We start from the raw sequence: 26,199 nt of genomic DNA, 5'->3' as shown, positions 1-26,199 counted from the left end.
GATTAGAAATGCATAATTAGTAAAGATATTGTTCTAGGGAGGCATGCAGAACTAATGGAATTATTGGCACCTTATCGAAAAATCTAGATGTCGTGGGAAGATGATTCGCAACTCTCAGGTTGGTCATATACAACCAACTGTTATAAACAATAGCTCATTCCTCTTCTCTTTCTCTCTCGTAAGGTATTGATGAAAAAGCAGTGAACTGGATTGAAGTGTTGTTCGTAGATTTGGAGTTGATAATAGACCCTTTATTTGATTGTTTCTCTATCTTGCGTTTGTTGCTCAAATCCGCAGCGGAATTTTAGTTTCACTCCAATGTGTTGCCCCTCATCTCATTGCTCAAACACAAGCACCCAAAGCAATTATACTAAAATCACCCAACTAAATCAACTCAAAATCAAGTTTGGGAGATAGTACTAATAGAAACGGGAAGCCCTAATAATCGAGCAATCCCCAATCACAGAGGCAACTGGGCAGCGGCGACGAAGGATAGAGTTTATGGAGAAGAAAGTAACCCTAATTTGAACAAAAAACCAAAAGTTGCTGTTATTTTTATAATATTCAATAGAACCTTCTAGATAGTTCAAATTATTTTTTTTGTTATTAAAAAATATGTATTTTTATATATTTATTATACATATTCTACACTCTTCTAAACCTTGTAATTACATAATGTTCTTGTTGAGTACCTTTTTATTTTTTTTTAAATAATATTCACCAAAATTATATATCTTTTATATATTCTAAACTCTTCTAACTATACTTTATTTTATATAGCTTTCTAGATGGTTGAATTTTTAATTTTTATATACTATCTCTTTTATTTATGTATATTAATTAATTATAGACTTTCTTAATCTTTTATGTCACTCGTGTCTTTAAAATATATTTTACTATTATTGTTATATATATATATAGTATAAAAATAATAATCTTAATTTATACGAAATTAAGCAAGTAATGAAATTCAACCCAACCTAAAGACTATACAGATTCCAATATATTCAAATTTTAGACAATTACTAGAAAAAGAAGGGTTTATCACCAATAAAAAAATAACAATGAGATAAAGAGTGCAAACACTACAATTGGAAACCTTCGAGGGATGCCAAAAAATACAGCATCCTATGAGAGATTTCAGGAACTCGAAAAGGTATGCAATTTGTATCATTGAGCTAACCACCACGCAAAAAATAAACTCATAATTAACACCAACACAAACAAACAATAAAGTAAATAATAAAAACAACCTGCATCATGAAGAAAACAACACGAACATGCCAAATTAAACAGATTCAAAGCTAGAAGGCTTCACCAAATCTCATTTTTTTCAAAATAACGCAAGTTGCGATCCTCACCCAACATTTAGCAAAATAACAAAACAAAAAGAGCAGTGGCACAAAAGAAATTGCCTCAATACAATAAACTAAAACAATAGAATGAAGAAATCATATAAAACGTGGCTTACTGTCGGCGGGCAGGGGCAGCTCGCAGTCGACGAGTCAAGAAAGGCCGCAGCGGAGCACGGTCGACGGTCGACGGTCGAGAAAGGCGGAGGCGGCGCGGTTCAGGGGTGCGGTACGGATAACTTAAAAGAAGGAAAATGAGAAAGTACGGGAAGAAGAAGAAAAGTGAAAAAGAAAAAAGATGAAAGAATGAAGAAGCAGGAGAACGAACAAGACGAACAAAGTACGAACAGAGGAGAGGAAGAAGCGGATGCCGGATGGGGCGTGTCTAGGGTTTCTTTAGAAGTCTCAATTTTAATTCTACTTTTTAATTGTATATAATAATTTTAATTTTAAATAAACAGTTATTTTAATTTCAGTTAGTATATATTTTAATTTTAAATATTTTTGTGTTGTACACTTTCAAAGGTGTAGAAATACTTTACTTTTCAATCCTTTAACTGTCATAACATTTTTTTCTAAGCCCATCTCTAAGTAATTAATGTAATAACTAAGAACACCTAACATATTTTAGTTGACAATGATGCATAAAACAATTGCAAATATGCACATAACAGTTGCAGATCTCACTACCAAAAAAAGGGCTATTCACCACGGGTTGAGAGTCCGTAACAATAAAATCGTAACAAATAGATATATTAGTTACGACAAAATCCGTGACGAAAAAAAAAAACCCGGTCAACGTTTTAGGTTCTGTCGTTACGCAAAAAATATCGTAACAAATAATGAGATGGTAGAATTTGGTCAAAATAACATTAGTTACGTAAAGTGTTCGTAACTACTGGTATTTAATTTTTTATTTTTGGAAAAGTTAAATTAAAAAAAAAAAAAAAAAAAGTAAAATACTGGATTGACGCTTTCATTCCAGAAACGATCAAAATGGACAAAAACGCTATATCATCCCACACTTAGACAAATTAGGGCATCTGGTTCATTTCCCTCGTTCGCTTCTCACAGTCGCCCGCGATCCGATTTCCTGTAGCTGCCGACGACGACGCGCGAGGTGAAATCGATCCGTCCCTGGGATCTACTCCGGCGCACCTCACCCAGGTAAGGTTTTGAAGGTAGCTCGAAAAAGATTTTGTATTACGCGAGGTATCTTCGACAAATTAGGGCATAATCTCATTTCTCCCTTGTAGAAAACTCGATCGAGTTTCCTTCCTCTGAACCTGCAGGACGACGAGCATTGTGAAATCAACGGAAACGAGGGATCTACTCCGGCATCTAGGTAAGGTTTTTAAGTTTTCTCCCGAAAGATTTGGTATTACTCCAAAGTTCTTCGCCTCTTTCTCGGTATGGATATAGTCTTACATTTTAACTCCATTTGTTGGGGCTTTATCGTGTGGTTACATTTGAGGTGATTGTATTCCTTTGTCCAGAAGGAGAGTTTTTTTTTGGTTGAATTTATTTTTTTGATATTTATCTTTAATTTATAGTTACACCAAGTGCAATCTTTACTGTATGTTAAATTTATGAGGTATTTCTTTGTTCGGGTAGCTTAAATGTTAGATTAAAACATATTAGCTCAATCCTCTTGCTAATTTGTTCAGAATACAAAGTAATATATTACGTCAGGAAACTTAATCGGCTGTTGGGAAGCATTTAACAAGATTTATGAATTGCGAAATACCTCAAGTTGCATGCTTCTTGAATTGCAGTTCAGTTTTCTGATCGTAGGTAATTTACTATCAGATTTCGTTATCCTGCATTTGTAGTATGCGTATACACATACAGTCACCCATACATATATTCATTATAGCATTTCTATAAATTAAGGATAAAATCCAGGGCTTATTTACACTTTGCATTGAGAGTAGGGAGTAGAGAGTAGAGAGTAAAGGATGAGGGCGAGAGTAGTAATGTGAAAGAAGATGATGCAAATGCAGTTTTGGTGGAAACAGATACAGTGAATCTTGTGGCTTTGGTGCTGTGTACTATTCCTATTTGTATCCCTCTAATTGGGGTAGAGAGCCATTTCTGTACCTCTATAATATAATAGTATATCTCTCAAAATCTTATAGTACACGTCTTCCATCTCAATCTCCATCTTCAGTCCCATATAGATAATAGATAGATAGATATAGTGGTTGCATTACACACACGGATGTCCCCCCATGCTCCCCATGTCTTGTCAATTTCAGAAACTTTTTCACTTTTCTCACTCTCTCTTGCTGCTGATGTGTCTATTTGTGACGGCCCAGCATTTGTGACGGGAAATATATCCATATAATACTATTTACATTGCATCTATGGAAGATTTTTAAGTGGTGAGGGCTGCTGATTTTGGTCCATGTGCCTTAATGTTGTGATAAATATATGCTAGCGTCATGAAGAGCATCCATGTTTCCTATTATATCGGTGAAGGTTATGTTGTACTTATATGTTTTTGGTTGCATGTTTTTGTTGATGGAATCGCATGTATATTATATTGCTAGATGGATAGGAGTTGGATAGACGATGCGAACCATATCTCCGCTCAATATTTGGACGGGGTCAGGGCTTTCTTAGATTTCGCATTAAAGATCGTAGCTCTGAATCTTGCATCTATTGCCCCTGTACATCTTGCGGAAATCGCCTTAACAAAATCTCGTAGAGATGTCTTGCTCCATTGTATTCGTTATGGATTCGACCAAACCTACAAGGTTTGGACTTGCCACGGAGAAGGAGAGGTGAACCCTGCTGTTGCAAACAACAATATGCCAATGCGTTGGGAGGAGGAACTAGAACTTCTATTGCGAGAGTGTGCATATACAGAGCACACCGATCCGGGGCCCAGTGGAAATGAACCTCATAGGGATGACGAAAAGAACATATACATCATGGCAGTAAGGGTATAGAAAGATGTTAGAAATATGTAGAGAAAGAGCTCATACCAGGGTGCAAGAAGATGAGTAGACTCTCGTTTATCGCACGGCTTTTGCACTTGAAGGTTTTGTGCCACTGGTCTAATAATTCTATTGATTTGCTGTTAGAGCTGTTACGGGATGCACTTCCAGACGATGTTGTCCTTCCGAAGAACTTCTATGAGGCTAATAAGCTGACCAAGGACTTGGGGTTCACATGCAAGACTATCCATGCGTGCATCAACAATTGCATGTTGTTTACCGGGGAAGATGTTGACCGTGAGGTTGTGTTTTGTGTGTGGGGAAAAGCGATTTACACAGGGTAAAGATAGATCTCCAGTGAAGAAGTTAAGGTACTTTCCATTAATTCCGCGATGCAGCGATGGTACGTATCTTCCAAAACTGCATCTTCTATGAGATGGCATGCCGAAGGGCGTGTAGACGATGGCAAGATGCGTCATCCAGCAGATAGTCCTGCGTGGAAAGAGTTTCGATCATCGGTACCACGACGTTCTCTGAGGAGATTCGCAACGTACGCCTCGGTCTGGCCACTGACGGTTTCAACCCTTTTGGGAATATGAGTGTGAGTTATAGTATTTGGCCCGTCGTACTTGGATATATAACCTACCTCCGTGGCTGTGCATGAAGCAACCATCGTTCATCCTCTCTACGATTATAGACGGCCCGCATGGCCCGGGGGATCGGATTGATGTCTTCCTTCAACCTTTGATCGATGAGCTTAAGGAGCTTTGGTATGATGGTGTTCGGACGTACGATGCGAGTACTAAGGAGGATTTCCAGATGCGAGCTGCATTGCTGTGGACTATTAGTGATTTTCCCGGTTACGGTATGTTGTCAGGGTGGCCGACTCGTGGGGCGAATGCATGCCCTGTTTGTGGTTTAAAAACTCATTCCAGATACCTGAAAAATGGACATAAGTATAGCTATTGCGGGCATCGACGGTTCCTGCCGGCTGGGCATAGAATGCGCTTTGATAAACATGCATTTGACGGTTCGATGAGCTTTGACGGAAAGCCTTCTCGCTTGACCGCGCTGAACTTCTGCAGCAGCTTCAGGATATGCCTACTGAGTATCGTACGGTTAACTTGATTGAGAAACGCATTGCACAGGGGTCTCGCAAGCGTCACCGGGGGGTGGACGGGCAGCAACAGGTGTGGAAAAAAAAGCAGATATATTCTTTCAGCTCCCTTATTGGTCTGAGAATGAGGTACGTCACAACCTCGACTTGATGCACATTGAAAAGAATGTGTGTGAGAATGTACTGTATACATTGTTGGGAACTAAGGGAAAAAAGGACAATCTGAACACGAGGAAAGACTTACAGTTGATGCAAATACGTAGTTCTTTACACCCGGTATCGGGTCCTAGGGGCGCTATATATTTGCCGGCAGCTACGTACACCATGAGTACCCCCGAAAAACGGATATTCCTATCTGTGTGAAGGACCTCCGACCACCTCATGGTTCAGTTCAAACTTATCGCGTCGTGTGAAGGTAGAACAACAACTAATATGGGGACTTAAGAGCCACGATTGCCATGTTCTTATGCAACGAATTCTACCTATTGCTGCCCGACGGTATACCCTTGAAGCGCAATTATTTTAATTAACATGATATATGCTCCTCTAAATATAACTGAAGGTGCTGATTCAACACTTCCTGTAGGTGTCTTCCCAAAAATGTTGTGCTCGTGTTGATTGAACTTTGTAACTTCTTCAATTCGATGTGCTCAGCTCATAACACAGTTCGTGAACTGGAGCGAATCCAAGAAAGAATTTCTTTGACGCTATGCCATCTTGAAAAGCTATTCCCACCTTCATTCTTTGATGTAATGGAGCATCTGCCTATCCATTTGGCTGAGGAGGCTATGGTGGCCGGTCCGGTGCAGTACCGGTGGATGTATCCCATTGAGCGGTACTTGGGTACTCTGAAGAGGTACGTACGGAACAGGGCACAACCTGAGGGTTCGATTGCACGTGGATACCTCATGGAAGAATGCGTGACTTTCTGCTCAAGATATCTCGGAGACATAGAGACCAAAGAGAACCGGGCTGCTCGAGGGGAGGAGGACGGGACACAACACGGGAAAGGATTGTTTGGTTCTAGGTTCAATCTTGATTACAATACGATGCACCAAATTCATTGCTACATCCTAGGAAATATAGATGAAATCAGTCCGTTGCGAAGGTTTTTTCACATCAATTTAACAATACTTGTATGCGTATCCGACCTGTGTTGAATATCTTCGACTTTTATTTTTGCACTGTAGGATTCACCTTGATACTATTAGGTCATGTCGAACTCGCGCACCCCCACGTGAGGTGCACCAGCAGCACAACGAACAATTTGCGTCTTGGTTTCAATCATATGTGAGTACCGCCTACATCGTCCGTACGTGGTATCTTGACTACACTCCCAAAAAACATTGAAATCACGAGTGTTCATGAACTACTTTACATCAAATGTAGGTAGATGATCCGACGAATAATGATGAGTGCCCAATCTCAGCGGAGATCCGTGCATTGGCGGGTGGACCATTATGCAATGCAACACGGTACTCTCTCGTGCATTGTGTCAGGAATACGCTATCGTGTTCAAGACCGGGATGCAAGGAAGAGGACACAGTGTGCAGGTGTTATGGTTACGGCAGATACAGTGAGTTATGCCTCAGCTAGGGACCATAACCCACGAGAAGGTTCCGTGGCATATTACGGGATTCTTACGGACATTGTGGAAGTGTACTATAGCAATCAACAGAAGTATCTCCTTTTAAAATGTGACTGGGTGGATCTGGAGAGGGGCGTTAAAGAGGATGAGTTCAAATATAAATGTGTGAACTTTAAGTATTTGATGTACCCCAAGAACTTGCCCACGGATGAGCCTTTCATCTTAGCGACCCAAGCCTCTCAGGTGTGGTACATTGCAGACCCGTTGATGAAGGTTGGAGCGTTGTCGTTCCGGTGTCACGGCGAGACACGTATGACGTGTATAGTACGATCGATCATAGATTCAGCACAGGGTTACCTTTAGATGACGGACGCAATGTTAGAGGAGTAGCCGATTACTGGCTAAGGGAAGGTATTGAGGGGCAAGTAGTAGAAGATGCAGGGCAGATGGACCATGCCGATACTTCGCCTTCGGATTCGGAGGAATCCTCCGAAGATGATGGTGCTTAGCGCAGAATCAAATAAGCGGGCATTTTTGGTAGTATGCGAATATAGCCTAATTGGCCCATTTTTGATGGTTTGGCAACCACGCAACCTTTTGAGTTCGCAGTTCAGAATAAATTACACATCTCAACAGATGGTCATCTATGTGGGGAGGGGGGGTCGGTGATTGAAGTACGTAATAGGTAACCACTTTCGGGCATGCATGCCATCGTTCATAGGCCCTGTTTTCGCTTGATTTGCTGAAGCACTTTGCATCCATTATGCGCGCGCAGGATGTTATGATTTTTTCCGAATATGTCAACGCGGATAAGCTCTTTACCCCCGTTTGCGTATGCTGAAGCAATTTACCTGATTAATTGCAGTAACTATTATGTGAATTTCTCGTAATATGTCACTTCATAAGCTTTGTTGTGATAAGTGTGTTTTGATTTTCCCTAATATACGTTTTCATACTGCCAACTAACACTGGTGTCTTGCAGGTTATGGGCAAATCTCAACGTGCTGCCGTTGGAGGGTCACAGGATCCGGCAGTCTCTCCCGCAAGACGTTTTACCCGGGCATCCGCACGTAACAGCCCCCTAGAGGCAACTCATCCCGCAAGCAGGAATCCATCGCCCATCCGCAATCCCACAAAGAAAGTGACAAAACGGAAGGGATCTCGGGTCTCGCCACTGCTCCAGCGACTCGGTCCATCACATCAGAGTGGGAGAAAGAGCGCGATGCTCGTGGTCAAAGCATGAAGCCAACATCTTCCACTCGAAGGGCAGTGCTTCAGGATTCAGAGGGCCCTTTGGAGGTAATGTGGTTCCTTTGCCGAAAGCATGTCCTTATTTGAACTCTCAGTATAACACTACAATAGGCTGACACTGTTAACCCCAACAGGAACATGATGATAGGGATGTTCCATCACTTTTTGATCCGACGGCACTGACACAGGATGACGATGATACAATCCCCCCCACAAGCAGATGACGAGACACTTCCGCCGACGCAGGACATGGAGACTGCAGAGAGTGATATGCCACTCTTGGATGAAGGGCCAGGCTCCGACCCCACTCTGATGACAGGAACAGAGGCGGGCAATATGGCACCATTGGACGAGATGACATCGCACGACGGTTTGGAAATTAGCCTTCAAAGATTACCGATTACATTTAGTGACTTCATATTTTGCATGTAATATCCTTATTAGAACATGTAATCTCCTGTTTGTGTCAGCTGGTTCGTCAAAGAAAAAGCAGGGGAGAGGGGCGGCACGAATGCCGCGTGGATGGGGAAAAGATCACAGGATGCTTGTATTCACATCGCCGGATGGTAAAAGCATTGTCGGACCCGACGTAAACGAGTACAAGACAGCCATTGGGGTCATTGCACGCAACGGAGCTCGACTTCCTCTACATTACCCCACGTTCGCTGAGATACCGGAGACGAAGAGACAGGGTGCATGGATGGAGGTTCAGGTGATGCAAACTTCATTAAATTGAAAGTTCTTTTATTTCATATAGATTCTTATATATGGCCCTACCATCTTCTCCGGACCTGGTGGAAACCGTGTGAAACGGCATTCCAGAGTAACAGCGGATTACCAGACTCAGCGGAGAAAGTGGTCTTGGCTGACCTAAGGGAAGTTTGGAGGCACTGGAAATACAGCATCAAATCAACTTACTTCAATCCGATCGAGGACGATGAAGAAGCACTGAAGAAGGTTCCCTCAAGCAGGATTGTGCCCGATCAGTGGCCGAAGTTGGTTGAGTATTGGCGCGACGAGAAGGTGAAGGTACGCATAGGGACATGCCAAATTAATATACGTTAAATCTGCACGGGCATGGACTGAGAACTAAATAACTTTGATTGACGTAGCTTCAATCCAAGAAAAATGCGTCGAACGTAGCGAAAAGAAGCTTTCCACATCGTACTGGGCGGAAGTCATTCACGACTCTGGCAGAGGAGGTACCTTTATTACAATTAAGTAATTAGTCATGTCATGCTCCATCCCCATATTTTCCTCTCCTGTATTTCATTATGTTTTCGATGACAGAAGGCCTTGTATTGCTGCAGATCAAGGCAAAGGGGAAGGACCCCGACAATCTGGAGATTTGGATTTCCAGTCGCACACAAGGCAAGGGAAAGGATGACCAAGAAACCGAGGAGATATTGGTAGAATAAATTCGTTCCCAACTTAGTTACAATTCAGTCAGTATTTACATCTCTAACAACAAGAGCAAGTTCGGCCTCACTTAAATCTTTCCTGTAGACTTATTTACAGAATGAGCTAAACAAGGTTCCCCTGAAGGGCGGACTCCCTCTGTTCGGGAGACTCTGTACCGACGGGCCCTTGGGGGAAAGATTAAGAAGCGGTCAAAGGTCGACAGTGCGGCAAGTTCAGCTCATCCCCGCAGCGAGTCAACTGGTTTAACAGACAGTGTAGCATTCCAGCATGGGTGGGAACAACTACAGAATGGAATGGAGGAGCTGAAGGCAATGATGGATGAGTTCAAAACCATCAAGGCTGATGTGTATGCATTCATGCACAGAAACTCCGGAGCGGTTACTGGCCAGGCAGTAAGTATTCATAATCCTGACCTGTTTGGTATGAGTATCCCATGAGATTTGGATGGCGAAGGAATTTACCATCCTCGGCATGTTATATGATAGGGCACATCTCGTATTGATTCAGTCCCTGAGATTCCCAGGCCTGTGTCCGAGCCAAGCATGACGGTATGATTCCGTGACGCCCTGGAGTTTCTTAGAAATCAGTGCAGTGTCTAATTTAGGCTACTCTTGACTGCGTACTACCTTATCCAACTCATATGCCCTGTCTGTTGTAGGTCGGCACACATGTGCTTCTATTATCCCGCACCGGTGAGAAAAAGTTGTTGCAGAGGGACTTCTGCTCTGCCCCCCTGGGCCAGGTTGGTCCGGTATCTTTGAGGATGTTTAATTAAACTTTTAATATGCCTCAGCGAGATATCGTAGGTTTTCGTGACTGTTCAGGCCTCATATTGCGTATTAGCATGGATTCACTAAGTGTAGAAGTATACAATGATACGATCCGTGGATTTCCAAAGCGATGTAGACTGTTAATGTAGGGGTGGTAAAATAACTGCTATTATGACGACCCATGTTTATTGAAGGATGTTTGGTTTAAAGATCAAGCTGCAATTACATAGGAAATTAGGGTATAATGTGCTTCGCTACCTAACTCATGAATGTAATACCATGTACTGTACGACATGTCTGAATGTACGTACTCCTCTTGTTCTAGTTCCAAAGTATTACACTTATAATGTCTGTGTTATGACATGTTATATATACAGTTCGAACGTCTGTTGATATATATGCTTGAATGTAATCAAAAATTGCTCTTGTGAATGCTGTAGGTGACACACACTTTCCTTGGTCAAGGTCTTCGTGACATCCGCGTCAGTCCCGGACACACCCCTTATTTTGCCGACCATTTCTGGGGCGACTACCCTTCGCGATGTCATCGGCGAAGATCCTATTGAGTGGAGCTACAAGGACGTAAGGATCTACTTTAATACCTTTCTTGTATTGCCTTCCGAAATTTATAAGAAGTATGACTTAAAGTAATCTCTGTGTTGGCAATTGCAGCTCATGCGCCGGGCTTGAAATGTTGGTACCGATACACCCATGTTAATTGCCCCGTTTGTCATATGGATTGAATGTCGAACCTGTCTTTGGATGGATTGTGTTGAGTTTTTGTTGAACTATGTCTGGAATTGATGCGTAGACCTTTGTGGTTTGAATTCGTATGGTGAAAAATGTGCCTAATGGGATTGATGATAACCGTATTTGCTTATTGCGTTGTTTACTTGTGTTTGAACTGTTAAGCACGTTTTGCGGAACAGGTTGTTGATGTGTAGATACTAGTAGGCTTGTTCTATGGGTTGCTTTACTTTGTTGGTAGGTATGGAATTCAGATTTTAATATGAATTAATGTTTGCGCGGGGCGTAATGATGATGATGTTTATAGCAATCTTTGTATTCGTAATTTATTTTCGTATCATACGCATCACAGCAGGTCCATTTGTTACGAAAATTAACAATTGCATTGCAGCGTACCCCCTGTTTTTCACAATACGCTATTTTTCCGTAACAAAAGGCCAGAAAATCGTTACAAAAAGTGGTCTTTGGATATTTGTTGTTACAGACGGTTTCGTGACTATAAGTAGGTAATATTTTTTTTACGGGGTTCAATGCCGTTACAAATAGTCGTAACAAAAACCAAGTTCTGACAACCGGTCAATGGAAAACACTTGTAACGCGAGGAACTTCCGTAACAAATACCGTAACTAAAAGTCCTGCCACACGCGCGGAAGGATCTACCTTTCGTGAGAGAATTCGTAACAAACATCGTAACAAATACCATACTTCAGGGAGCGTTGACCGATCGTAATAGTTACGAAAAGTGGCGTGGCAAAAAACATTCGTTACGCGAGTACACATTACGGAAAAAAGTCGTAACAAAGGCGTAGCAAATACGCAAATTGCATGAAATATGGCGTTTTGTTACGATTTTCCGGCCGTAATAGAAAACAGTTTTTTTGGTAGTGAATATTCAATAGAACCTTCTAGATAGTTCAAATTATTTTTTTTGTTATTAAAAAATATGTATTTTATATATTTATTATACATATTCTACACTCTTCTAAACCTTGTAATTACATAATGTTCTTGTTGAGTACCTTTTTGTTTTTTTTTTTAAATAATATTCACCAAAATTTCATAGGTAGTTAATTTTTTTTAAAAAAAATTATATATCTTTTAGATATTCTAAACTCTTCTAACTATACTTTATTTTATATAGCTTTCTAGATGGTTGAATTTTTAATTTTTATATACTATCTCTTTTATTTATGTATATTAATTAATTATAGACTTTCTTAATCTTTTATGTCACTCGTGTCTTTAAAATATATTTTACTATTATTGTTATATATATATATAGTATAAAAATATTAATCTTAATTTATACGAAATTAAGCAAGTAATGAAATTCAACCCAACCTAAAGACTATACAGATTCCAATATATTCAAATTTTAGACAATTACTAGAAAAAGAAGGGTTTATCACCAATAAAAAAATAACAATGAGATAAAGAGTGCAAACACTACAATTGGAAACCTTCGAGGGATGCCAAAAAATACAGCATCCTATGAGAGATTTCAGGAACTCGAAAAGGTATGCAATTTGTATCATTGAGCTAACCACCACGCAAAAAATAAACTCATAAATTAACACCAACACAAACAAACAATAAAGTAAATAAAAAAAACAACCTGCATCACGAAGAAAACAACACCAACATGCCAAATTAAACAGATTCAAAGCTAGAAGGCTTCACCAAATCTCATTTTTTTCAAAATAACGCAAGTTGCGATCCTCACCCAACATTTAGCAAAATAACAAAACAAAAAGAGCAGTGGCACAAAAGAAATTGCCTCAATACAATAAACTAAAACAATAGAATGAAGAAATCATATAAAACGTGGCTTACTGTCGGCGGGCAGGGGCAGCTCGCAGTCGACGAGTCAAGAAAGGCCGCAGCGGAGCACGGTCGACGGTCGACGGTCGAGAAAGGCGGAGGCGGCGCGGTTCAGGGGTGCGGTACGGATAACTTAAAAGAAGGAAAATGAGAAAGTACGGGAAGAAGAAGAAAAGTGAAAAAGAAAAAAGATGAAAGAATGAAGAAGCAGAGAACGAACAAGACGAACAAAGTACGAACAGAGAGAGGAAGAAGCGGATGCCGGATGGGGCGTGTCTAGGGTTTCTTTAGAAGTCTCAATTTTAATTCTACTTTTTAATTGTATATAATAATTTTAATTTTAAATAAACAGTTATTTTAATTTCAGTTAGTATATATTTTAATTTTAATATTTTTGTGTTGTACACTTTCAAAGGTGTAGAAATACTTTACTTTTCAATCCTTTAACTGTCATAACATTTTTTTGCTAAGCCCATCTCTAAGTAATTAATGTAATAACTAAGAACACCTAACATATTTTAGTTGACAATGATGCATAAAACAATTGCAAATATGCACATAACAGTTGCAGATCTAAAATATTGCGTGCAAATAGATGGATTAAGCAGCAAATTCAAATTCACATACATCATTAGGTAGTGTTACATAGGTCGTAGCTTTAATTTTACGATATTTATTCTAACATTGTATATGAAACTCATTATACTCCGAATCTATATGCTCATAACAAAACAAAATATGGATATATTCTTACATATACCTCGAGTGGTGTCATCACCTTATTGATCATCGATTTCTATTTATTAAACTTGCAATTTATATGAATGTATCGATGAAAAATGTGATGCCGTAATTAATACTCCTTGACGTGAAGCTTTGTCTTCAAATGCAGATGCCTAAACCTGACAGACGTGACTTCACCGAGGATTCCTCGGCCATTTTTGCGTCATCTGCAAATTAATTGATTAATTAAGATTTTTGTAAACAGAAATTAGTTGTATATATATATATATATTTATTTATATGTTTCCATCAAATTAATTAGTCCTGGAGCATGTAGTCTCGAGTCATTATCAAAAGATGGCCTTAGCCATATATATCTTTCTACGTTAGAGCCATTTCATATGGGCCAAGGTCAGGATGCCGACTGCCCAAATCAGCGCTAATGTTACCTCAACCCGCGAAGTTGTCATTCGAACAACCAAATTATGGAGAAAGCATCATGGTAATCATCAACTTTAAACCGGTAGCAACCCCTTGCCAAAAGATATATGTTTCTGACGAAATTGTAATTGTCTAACTTGCAAACATACTCGAGCAGGATCATCCCTCAAACATGATCTTACAACTTTGTCCTCACATTATTCGCTCAATACTAGCAATAACAAAGAGTACATTGCCATTATGGATCATTTTTATTTTTTCAAAAGACAGTTGATTTTCATTGAGGTTTTTGCGTTTGTTCTGGTTAGATTTACGGACACCACGACCACATCACAACTAAAGTTTCTGCTGCATTAGTAGAAATCTCATCCCTTGTTTGTGCCTTTTCAGTTTTTAAATTGGCACCTGTAAGTCATATGGAACATTCCGTTCGATGAATCGATTATCGTCATCGTGTCACTCTCCATGGACGCTGGAGCTTCGAGGTCTATATCCAACGGCGCCTTAACACTGACCCTTTCTCTACTAGACTCTGCTACCTGAAGATCTTTGCAATCATTAGCAGAGGAGTTCTAATCAATGAAGACTCGCGCGGACACAGGCACCCTGATCTTATTTCTCCAGATTACCGACATTCAGTTCGTCAGCAGAAACCTGATCTGGTTCGCAGGCTATGTTTATGTCGATCATTCTCTCCAATCTTTCAATGTCAGCATTCTTCCCTTTAGGCTGGGAATCAAAGTTTTCTGAAGTCGAAGCAATGGATGACAGCTTGATTTCTGGAACAACCGTTTCAAATATGGGGAACCCAAGACGCTGCTTCACTGTTCGAGTCTCAGCCTCAACGATCTCCTTTTTCCTGCACTTTCGGAGCCACTTGAAACCAATGCACTCTTCAGAGTAAAATACTGATAGAGATCCCCAGCATTCAGATTAACACGAGTCAGATTATCTTTTCTGTCCTTGTTAAGATCTTGCATGATCACAACCTCGTCTGAATTTTGCAACACAAAAAGTTTAGACTTACCATCCAATCCAGTCAATGCTTTAAATATTCGTTGAAATATTTCCTTCATACCCAAAATCAAGATCAGTCCACTCAGACAAATGAAGAAATATGCTCTAAAGTCAAGATATATTTCCAATCTCCAGCAGAATTCTAATTCAACTTCTCTTATTTCATCTCTCCAACAAAAGCATAAAAAACAAACAAAATAAAATAAAATAAAAACAAGAAAATCAACTATTCATGACGACATTGAAAATGAAACCAGCAAATTCAAATAGATAATCCTAATCCGGAGAGAGTGTGTGAAAAAGAAGCAGGGGCGGACCGATTTAAGGGAAGACGAAAGAAGGAAACCCTAATCATCACTTTCATTCTCTTACTTTATTATAACGTTGACAAGAAGTTTTTAGATATTTTATATTTTTTTCATGCTTTATAATATTTATTTATTTATGTCACTTTATTCTAGAATCTTCTAGTCACTTAAACAATAATAATAATAACAACAATAATAAGAATAATAATTATTATTATTTATTTTTATATAAATAACAATAACAATACAGTAACTTCAATTTTGAAATTATCCGTTCATCGAAATAATCTAATATACTTTTTTACCTAATTTTTTTATTACTTTCAAATCACCTAAAAGTTTCAAATCACATGGGTGGACGTACACTACCAAAAACTCCACTATTTGTAGTTGTTATACTGTTCGTAACAATTGGTCTTTTACAAAAAGTGGGTTTTGTTATGCTTTTTGTTGGAACAAATTTTTTTGTATTGGTCAACCTTTTTTTATTTGTTTCGACAAATTATCCGCAACAACTATAATTATGACGAGATAAGGTTTTATATATATTTATTACATATGCCAAACCGTAACAAAAAGTCAATATTATAATTATAAATAAATATTAAAATAAATATATATTATGTAAGTTTAAAAAAATATATTAAAAAATAATAAAATTTGAAAAGAGTGGCTCAACACTTTAACAAATTCCCAGCGACTCCCTATACTCACAGCGAAGCTCGTCGACGTTGTACTCCGCCCTCTGCTCTACCGTCGCTGGTCAAAGCTTGTGCTTCTCCTAGTTATTGGTGGTCTGAATCTTCCTGCCCACGGTGTTATTCTCACGATATCGAAGGGTTATTGTATAACTATGAAAATTGATTTTTAGGTTTTTAGCGTTCTTAGTTGTTGGATGATCTTCTTGTAGAAATTAAAGGGTAAATTGTGAGTTTGTATTTCTAATTTTCTTAGGTAAATAAGGTTCATAGGTTTGTACCAATAGGTTTTCTTTAATTGAGTGTTTCATAATGAATAATACTCGTTTCGTCTATATTCATTTGTAGAATTAAGATATTGAACAACGAGGTGGTGTACTTATGACTGTTCGAAAATCAAATATTAGGTAATATAAGTGACTGGGTTTTTTGAATTTTTGTCTTGTAATATTTTATTATTTGTGATTTCATAAATAACATTGGTAAAGTGTTTTTTTCAATGTTTTGATAGTTTTAAAGTGTGTAAAGTAATAGAAAAATCTTAACCCTTCGTTGATCATTCCAATAAGAGGGCTATTTTATCATTACTAATAATATATAAGATATTATTATATGTTAATTTAAATAAATGATTAAAACTATATGGATAAATATGTATACGAAACAAAAACAATGAATCGTACTGTGTTTGGAAAACATTTTTGGAAACACGGTGTATATCTCAATATTTCAGATTACCTTTTTTATTAAATTTTTTTTATTCCGTATTTGCCTTTAAAATTAATTAATTTTTTCATATATATTAATATATTTTTTATTACACTATTTATTAGATATTTGAATATTTTCTTCTAAAAACATATGAATTCACTTTTATAAAAATTTGTAAATTTGTTAAAATAAAGATAGAAAAAAGTATTAATATTATTAAATTTTTATTAAAAATGAATATATTTATTTAAAATTATAAGTTTAACAAAATAAATATTAATTAAAAAGTATTATAATAAAAATACATATACTAATAAATTTTATTTTTTTGTTTATACTATATTTAATGAAAAAAATATATTTTTCAATAAATTACATTATTTTTTACAAAATATTTAAAAAATAGTAAAAATAAATATTATAAAAAAGTCTACCCACCGAAAAGCTTAACTAAATATTTTTAGAAAATATAAAATATCCTTGGTTGAAATTTTACGTATAAACAACTAATACAAAACTGCTATTTTACCAAATACCTAATATATTCAGCTAAACAAGCTAATCGAATCAGCTAACAACTAAAAACTAACGCTTAATTGCGAAACATTCCCTAATCCACTATTGCATGATATAAAAAGTAAAGAAGAATCTAGAATAAATTAGCATAAATAAGTAAAGATAAATAAATATTAGAAAACATTAAAAAAATATTGAAAATCTAGAAACTTCGTTTCAACATTATTAAAATAGGAAAACCGTGAAGGAGAAGAGCACAACATAATCGAACCGTTGACAAGGCTTTTCTTCTTTCTTCTTCCTAGAATTCCCCGAGCCCTCTTTCTCTTTCACATACTTGCGATTAGGATTTTCTGTTCAGATTTGGCTTGCATTACTTCTATGTTGTTGACATTCTTGTTTTAGTTTATTATTTAAAGAAAATAACAGCAGAGATATTAAGTTTCCTAAATAATAATTCACACAACATTCCAACTAAATGGTCACGAGATACCGCGTTGAAAAGGTATCAATGTTACAATATCTTTACGTTGTTAGCACTTGAGTGGTAAACTATTTTAAATCAACACTAGATATGCAACATTTATTGTTCAAGAATAAATAAATTTTTTAACAAATATCATGGATATCACAAACATCATACTTGAAATTATATCTATGATGTTCCATACAAGAAGCAAACAATAGTAGAAGTTGAATTGAATAATTTGGTTTTAAATTTTGTTGACTTGGTTAATATATTTTCATTGTATATAGATATATCTTACATGTGTTCTATTGATACAAACAAACATGTTCCGACATTATTTTAAAATCTTATCGTTTGATTTCTCATCAATGGTTGAATGCCTTTCTTCTACATTTCAATTTTCAAATCACCTTGGAGCCTTGGGCAGCCGCATCATAAAATCCATTTGCTACGACTTGTTGATTCTCAACCCAGGATTAAACCTTGAACTACATTTCACTTGCCACTTCATACAAAAAGGCTCTTGGCTACGACAAGCAGACCGAAAAGTGAGGGTATCTCAAGTGATTGAGGACCCCACCTTAGAAAAAACATGTTCTGGATTTTGCAACACAAAAAGTTTAGATTTACCATCCAATACAGTCAATGCTTTAAATATTCTTTGCAGTATTTTATTCATACGCAGAGTCAAGATCTGTCCACTTAGACAGATGAAGAAATATGCTCCATGTGGTGCAGTAATACGATCTATTTCCAATCTCCAGCCAAATCCTAATTTCACTTAATTTGGTGCCTCTGATCTCATTCGTCTTCTCTTATTTCATCGCTCCAACAAAAGCATCCGAAACAAACTGAGTAAAATAAAACAAGAAAGCAACTATTCATTAAAAACTGAAAATTAAAATTCAGAGAGTAATAGAGAACTAAGCCAGCAAAATCCAAACACATAACCCTAATACCTAGTCAGGACAGAGTGTCTGAAAAACAAATAGGAGTTGACGGATTTATGTGAAGAAGAAATAAGAGAACCCGAATCAATGGTCCACGACTCTTAGCTATTTTTATACTATTTTTCTAGATACCTTTATTTTTTTTGTCATGTTTATAATATTTATTTACTCTAATTTATTTTAAGATTCGTCTGCACTTTGTATATTATCTAGTGTATTTACTTTTAGATATTATTTAAAAATAAAGTAACAACAGAGAAAAAGAAGTGGCTTAAAAAAATAATAATCATAATAATAGAGGTAACTCCAATTTTGAAATTATTGGTTCATTAAAATAATCAAACCTATTCTTTTACATAGTTTTTTTATTAATTTCAAATTTACCTCAAAGTTTCGGACACTCTCAAGTTATTTTTATATATTTTTATTTTTTCATGTTTTATAATATTTATTTACTTAGGCCAATATATTTTAGATTTTTCTACAGTTTGTATATAATCTTTTCTATTTTCTCCAAGAATAATTCATACAATATTGCAATTCAATGCTTTTGTATAAATTTTTTTAAAAAAATTATGGCATAAATATAAGGCTTTGTTTTCATTGTGAAATGATTTGAATGATCATAATAAAAAATTGTGTACTTAATACAAAAATAACGAGTGTGTAAAATATTAATTTTTTTTTTAGAATTATATTAGTCTATACCAAACAAGCAAACCCTACATGTCTTAATTAATTAATTAATAATAATAATAATGAATATCGGAGGTAACTCCAATTGCGAAATTATGCATTCATCCAAATAATCAACCTATCACAAAGGGACCCACTGCCTGACCACCTCGACCGGGACCAACCCAACACCGCCAGGAGATTTTTGATACAAGGCTCATCCGCAGGTTACAAGGACGAGCCCACCACCACAACCAATGCCCAATGCCACCCAATCCACTTCACCATCTAACCGGGCTCTGATACTACTGTTAGGACTGGGTCAACTCAACACTAGTATGATATTGTCCGCTTTGGGCTAAGCCCACACGGATTTGTTTTTGGATATCCTCCAAAAGGCCTCATACTAGTGGAGTTCACTTGGGACTTATAAGGTGTCGAATTTTCTTCGCAACTTCCGATATGGGACTTGGGTTTGCACCCAACAATCCGCGGAGGCAGAGTACATTGCTGCGAATGAAGCAGTTCGAGAAGGAGTTTGGCTCAGAAGAATTTTGAAGGATTTGTTACAGAGAGTTGATGGACCCACTCCAATTTTCTGTGATAATATGACAGCAATTTCCATGACAAAGAATCCAGTGTTTCATGGAGGAACAAAATACATCGAGCTCAGACATCACTTTATCTGTACAAAGGTGCAAGAAAAAGAAATATTTCTGGAGCATGTTAGGACCACAGCACAGCTTGCCGATGCACTCACGAAGGCAGTCACCGAAGAGAAGTTTCAACCGTTCAAGAAAGATATTGGAATTACAAATTAAGAGGGGGTGTTATATATAGTTTGCAATCCCAAAATAAAAAGAATAAGGATTCCAACGCACCAATTCTCAAGGCAGTGAAGATTCAAGAACAGACTTTTACTATTCTCAACGTGTTAATAAATTTTACCTACTACCAATAATTTTCCTATAAAATACCATGTAGTATGCGCATTTGAAAAACAAGAAAGCATCAACGTGTCTTTCAAATAAAATTTCTTTCTACTATAATTCTCTTCCACAACTCCTTATTTCCAACAGCATGCAGGTATCTGAAGATCAGAAACTTTTGAGGGAGAAAATCCTACAGCTAAGTGCAGATGCGGACATTAAACGTTTGGAGAAAGCACTTTCTGAGGGTCTCTCATGAAATTATTTAATGCAAAGGAAACCAGAAGCTTAATCACACCACTGTCTGCATTTATCTCATCTTCTTCTCTGATTTCCCCTTCTTCTAGTAGCTCAGACAAAGAAGGTGAACCAACAGCTGTTGCTACAGAGAGAGTAGAGTCCGTATTCATATTCAAGGATGGGACAAATACAAATGAAGTCAAAAACATTGCATAGCATTTCAAAATCTCCTGGGAAGAGTTTGGACATGAAAAATGCAGTCATTGTTAATGAATATGTCCATGGAGAACACATTGTCCTTTTTTGTGATCCCAGTTTGCCTGGAAAATACCTAATTTACATGGTTAGTGAACTTCGTCGTCTTCTTTCTTTTATTTGTTTAGTAATGTTGTATGTTGTTTTGTTTATTTCTTTTTATATATTTATTAATTATTTTGGTCTATTTCTAATGGTTCTTAATTACCACATTTTAATAGCTTGCACCATGACCAGGAAAGTGGAAAGAGAATATAATGGAGAATGCCTACTGGGATTGGATTATTGAATCTATCAAACAGGATAATCCCGACTACAGTCATGTACTGAAATTGATGACAAAAGTGCGGGACGAAATCTATGTAATGGTTCCCCAGAGATGGAAGGAGGAAGTTATTGAAGATATCAACTTGGAAAGCCTTTCTCGGGTGCACAACTAATTGTTTTGGTTTACCTATTGATCCAAGCTTTAGTTTCTTTTTATTTTTGGACACTAAAGCCAAATCACATTTTCTTTGGTTATTGTACTCATAGGTACTGAATTCAGGCAGCATAGATTTTCAGTATATATTGCAGAAGCTCTCTGCTGTATATATCTTACACCTGTAACGCCGCAAAATATTTTGGTTTGTTATACTATATGCATTCATACACATATTCTGTGCCTTCTATAGCATCATTCGGCACCCCTACCTGGTTTAACACGAGATCTTGTCTGTTGCCGCAGAGACAGTTGGATCCGGTTTAGAATGCAACGGTGGCGAGATAGATGTATTGAAAAGGTTAGGCTTGACGAGGCTGGTAATGAAGGTAGCCGCTTTGACACAAGGACAGCTACGTAAAATTGAGCCTTAATCTTGCCAGACTTAGAAGTCGTGAAATCCGGAATTCAAATGATTAGTGTAATTGCAATCAGCAAGCAATCTGATCTCTTTCATGAATTTTACTTCCAGCATGGTTGTATCTTTATTTTCTTTGTATTCTTTCGAAGAATTAAAATTTGGATTGTTGATTTAATTGTTTTTCTCATTGTTGATTTAATTGATTAAAAATTATTATGCTATGAAAAGTTTACATTGTAGTTCTAATTTTTTGGCTTTAAAATCTAGTTTTGAAGCAAAACACTCTTTGCCTACAAATTTTGATTTTGTAAAACTAAAACACTTGGCTACGAATATCATATTTTCGTTGCTAATTTTTTTTTGCTACAAAATCAATGAAAAATATAAAAAATTGTTAGCAACGAAATCACATTTCGTTGTTGTAAAGGACAATGGCGGACCTAGCCAGACTCTAATACTATGTCGGATGTTGAATGACCTTGTCACCTAAAATCATAATATATACATATTACTTTTAATTTTACCGCACAAAAGTTTTTATAATGCAATCGAAAAGTTAATATATAATTTAAAATATTAGTTTCGAATTTGATTTATTTATTTATTTAATGAATTACTCATTTATGAACGCTAATATGCATATTAGTTATCCTATAAGTACTCTATATATATAGTTAATGTCGTTAAAAATATTATAATATTATAAATTATAAATTATTTGAAAATATTAATACTTTTAATTTGAAAAACATTAGAATTAATCATTCAGACTAATTTTACATAAACTTTTTTTTTTTTTTTTTTTTTTTGAAATAGGCTGCAATATGTAAAATATTAGATAGGAATACGGTAATTACGCATCAAATTAAAACTCATATAAAGAAATACATAAGCATAACAAATGAGAAAAACAAAATTGAATCTCGATGTTTACTTTTCTGAAAGTTCTTTAATACATCCACCAATGTAATAGATGCATTGCAGGCTGGCAAATTAACGAGTATTGCAAAATTTACTTGGTATATGCTAACAAATAAATAAATAAACTGCATTAGCCGATATCATATGAGGATAATGTCTCTAACACTTTTCCATAATTTAGCAGAAATTTCAAGACCAAAACTTCATTAATCGTCCCCAATGAAGCCCTTCACCTCCACTCTCTACAACTACTTCTCCATGGATGGTCTTTAATATAGTACAGTGGTCTGATCTCCTTATCGATCATCCATTTCTATTTAATAAACTTGAAATTTATAGGAAAGTATCGATGAATTTTCTTAATAATGCTTGGGAGTTTCACCAGAATAAGGGTGTTAAAGGGTAGAGGTTACACTAATATAAAGCCATTTATATTAGGATTGAATGGTGATTTTTATTTTGAAGTATCCAATGTATTTTTGTGCTTTAAAAGGCTGATGTCCGTTGGTGTATTTAGGTCCTGTTAGGTAAGGAGTAATTTAGAGAAAAAACAAGTGTTGTCTTCATGCTTTAATTTAAACTTGCAATTTATATGAATGTATGGATATATTTAATTAATTAATTACCTGGAAAATATGAGTGGATGGGTTAATTTATGTTGACGGAAAATTTGTTGATGAAAAATGTGATGCCGTAATACTCCTTGACGTGAAGTTGTGTCTTCCAATGCAGATGCTTTAAGCGTAACAGGCGTGGCTTCACTGAGGATTCCTCAAGCCATTTGCATTGCAAATTAATTGAATAATTGTAAACATTTGCACCAGGACGTTGTAGAGCAGGTCTTGATTGGTTTCATCCTCCCACTGGAGCTGGTTCGGCTGCACCAGTCTCGAGTCATCATCAAAGGATGGCCTTAACCATATCTATCTTTCTATGTTGGAGCCATTTGATAACTCCAAAGAATCTTGCAGCTCCATTTTAAATTTATTTCCAGCGTCTTCGAGAATGCCTTGTTAGAACTTAATACCTTAACTTGGTGAATCATTTACTCCATTATTACGGTACATGTAAATGCAGGTGCACAATAAGCAAAACTAGTGATGAAGCATGACATCTGCATGTATTTCAATTGCAAATTGAAACCAAATTTATCATCTTTCAGAATCTTAGAATGGTATGGGAATATTTCAATAGATGAAATTGATATTTGTTTCTACGAAATGAAAAATGTATCTCCCAGACTCACCTAAAGAAGTTGTTTTTTTAATATACAAATAAGCTTGATGATCTCCAATCATAATGGGAGAATCCTAGCCTGAAGGTTTTATCCATCTTTCTCAAGAGAAACGATACAAAATCCTAGCTAATTGAACCAATAAATCGAGAAAGAATTGTCGCAGGTATGCAGAAATTTTAACACCTAGGCCAGTTTTAAACATCAGCCATGCCAGAAAATATCATTATACAGAACTATATATCAATCATGCATGATGGAAATTTTATTGCTATGTTGCTTTGTATGAAAGTATTACAAAAACAAAGGCCTATTTTCAAATGTTGAGCTATTGTGTTTTATATGCTGATTTGCATGTAGCGAATACACTACTTGCGTCATTCATGACATCCCATTGAAGGAAACAATAAACAAATTGCACAAAATTGAAAAGTATTTGTTTCCAAGCAGAAAACGACATGACCGAAAAACTTTCAATTGCAGCCAATCATTTATAATGCAGTCACATAATGTGGTTCGCGAAAAAGAATTTTGTATCTGAATTAAAACAGCCAATCAATTATAACTGAATCACGCTGCATATTAGCATGTACAAAGTATATGCATAATATACAAATTAAATAAGAAAGTATGATTTGTAAGGCACGTTTCACCCACAATTTACATGGTTCGAACCAAATTATCTAGAAAGCATCATAGTTATCATTAAATTTAAACAACTAGCCACCCCTTGCCAAAAGAGATATGTTTATAATGAAATTGTAATGTTTACACTTGCAAACATACTCGAGAAGTAATCCTCTCAAACATGATCTCACAACTTTGTCCATACATTCATCGTTCGTAAATTGCCATTGCGGATCAATTTTCTTTTCTCACAAGGCAATTGATCTTCATTCAGCTTTTTACGTAAGTTCTGGTTAGACTACCGGCCTCTAATTTGAATATCTTTGGTCAGCCATTACCTTCTTGATCATCTACCTCTTCAGAGCTGTTGGAACAAGCGTTGTCTACAATTGCAGAAGTATGAGCTCGATTCCTCAAATACTCCAAAATTTCTTTGAATTTTCTTCAGAAGGCTGCATCTTGCACATGCTGTCTTTCTTCTGCAACACTTTCATCTTGTTTTCAATTACTGTCCCTGAACAAATATGACATTGTCAATCCGTGATAAGTTTCAATTATTAGAATTTTCTTAATTCAGCCATTACCTTCTTCTTCTACCTCTTCAGAGCTATCGAAACAAGGCGTTGTCCACCTGAAAAAACAAAAGCAATTGCAGATAAGACTATGTTTGTACTTCTTAGAATGGAAGTAGTATAGCTTCAAGATCGATATACTTACCCACGAGCTCCAAACCTGGTATGCATCGAGCTCCACATGACCATAGGACTTACTAATCCCGTATAGGACAGGTTATGGTTCCCGTCAGTGCATTCTTCAGTTTGAGCGGCTAGAAGCTCTTCATCGACCTGCACGTCATGGAAGTTCAATTTTAGTATCGAATAAATGATTAGAAATGCATAATTAGTAAAGATATTGTTCTAGGGAGGCATTCAGAACTAATGGAATTATTGGCACCTTATCGAAAAATCTAGATGTCGTGGGAAGATGATTCGCAACTCTCAGGTTGGTCATATACAACCAACTGTTATAAACAATAGCTCATTCCTCTTCTCTTTCTCTCTCGTAAGGTATTGATGAAAAAGCAGTGAACTGGATTGAAGTGTTGTTCGTAGATTTGGAGTTGATAATAGACCCTTTATTTGATTGTTTCTCTATCTTGCGTTTGTTGCTCAAATCCGCAGCGGAATTTTAGTTTCACTCCAATGTGTTGCCCCTCATCTCATTGCTCAAACACAAGCACCCAAAGCAATTATACTAAAATCACCCAACTAAATCAACTCAAAATCAAGTTTGGGAGATAGTACTAATAGAAACGGGAAGCCCTAATAATCGAGCAATCCCCAATCACAGAGGCAACTGGGTAGCGGCGACGAAGGATAGAGTTTATGGAGAAGAAAGTAACCTAATTTGAACAAAAAAACCAAAACTTGCTGTTATTTTTATAATATTCAATAGAACCTTCTAGATAGTTCAAATTATTTTTTTTGTTATTAAAAAATATGTATTTTTATATATTTATTATACATATTCTACACTCTTCTAAACCTTGTAATTACATAATGTTCTTGTTGAGTACCTTTTTATTTTTTTTAAATAATATTCACCAAAATTATATATCTTTTATATATTCTAA

The 26,199-nt window shown here is 36.5% G+C and overlaps 1 protein-coding gene and 1 long non-coding RNA gene across 2 annotated transcripts; one reads left to right on the top strand and one right to left on the bottom strand.

The window, feature by feature from the left end:
• The first annotated feature begins 8,193 nt into the window (after positions 1–8,193).
• LOC127259843 (uncharacterized) lies at positions 8,194–10,591 on the top strand. Its single transcript, XM_051287457.1, has 11 exons — positions 8,194–8,298; positions 8,385–8,620; positions 8,721–8,962; positions 9,073–9,279; positions 9,363–9,452; positions 9,561–9,659; positions 9,757–9,823; positions 9,922–10,064; positions 10,158–10,220; positions 10,331–10,414; positions 10,466–10,591. The coding sequence occupies exons 2-11, from the start codon at positions 8,440–8,442 to the stop codon at positions 10,589–10,591; spliced, it is 1,302 nt and encodes a 433-aa protein (XP_051143414.1). The 5' UTR covers positions 8,194–8,298; positions 8,385–8,439.
• Positions 10,592–24,740: 14,149 nt separating this feature from the next.
• On the bottom strand, positions 24,741–25,367 carry LOC127259768 (uncharacterized). The gene is made up of 3 exons (XR_007840576.1): positions 25,284–25,367; positions 25,151–25,197; positions 24,741–25,080 (listed from the first exon to the last, which is right to left on the bottom strand). It is a non-coding gene; the product is annotated as an uncharacterized LOC127259768 (long non-coding RNA).
• Between the last annotated feature and the right edge of the window lie 832 nt (positions 25,368–26,199).

This window comes from Andrographis paniculata, unplaced genomic scaffold (assembly GCF_009805555.1).
Source record: "Andrographis paniculata isolate CXL003 unplaced genomic scaffold, ASM980555v1 Contig60END, whole genome shotgun sequence".
NCBI classification, from domain to species: Eukaryota; Viridiplantae; Streptophyta; class Magnoliopsida; order Lamiales; family Acanthaceae; genus Andrographis; species Andrographis paniculata.
This window is presented reverse-complemented; position numbering and strand designations above follow the sequence as displayed.

Coding starts and splice junctions, on each gene's coding strand:
- LOC127259843 (XM_051287457.1), top strand. CDS start 8,440: ATGACGATGATACAATCCCCCCCACAAGCAGATGACGAGACACTTCCG. Junction 8,963..9,072: donor GTGCATGGATGGAGGTTCAG/GTGATGCAAACT, acceptor ACGGCATTCCAG/AGTAACAGCGGATTACCAGA. Junction 9,660..9,756: donor AAGAAACCGAGGAGATATTG/GTAGAATAAATT, acceptor TCTTTCCTGTAG/ACTTATTTACAGAATGAGCT.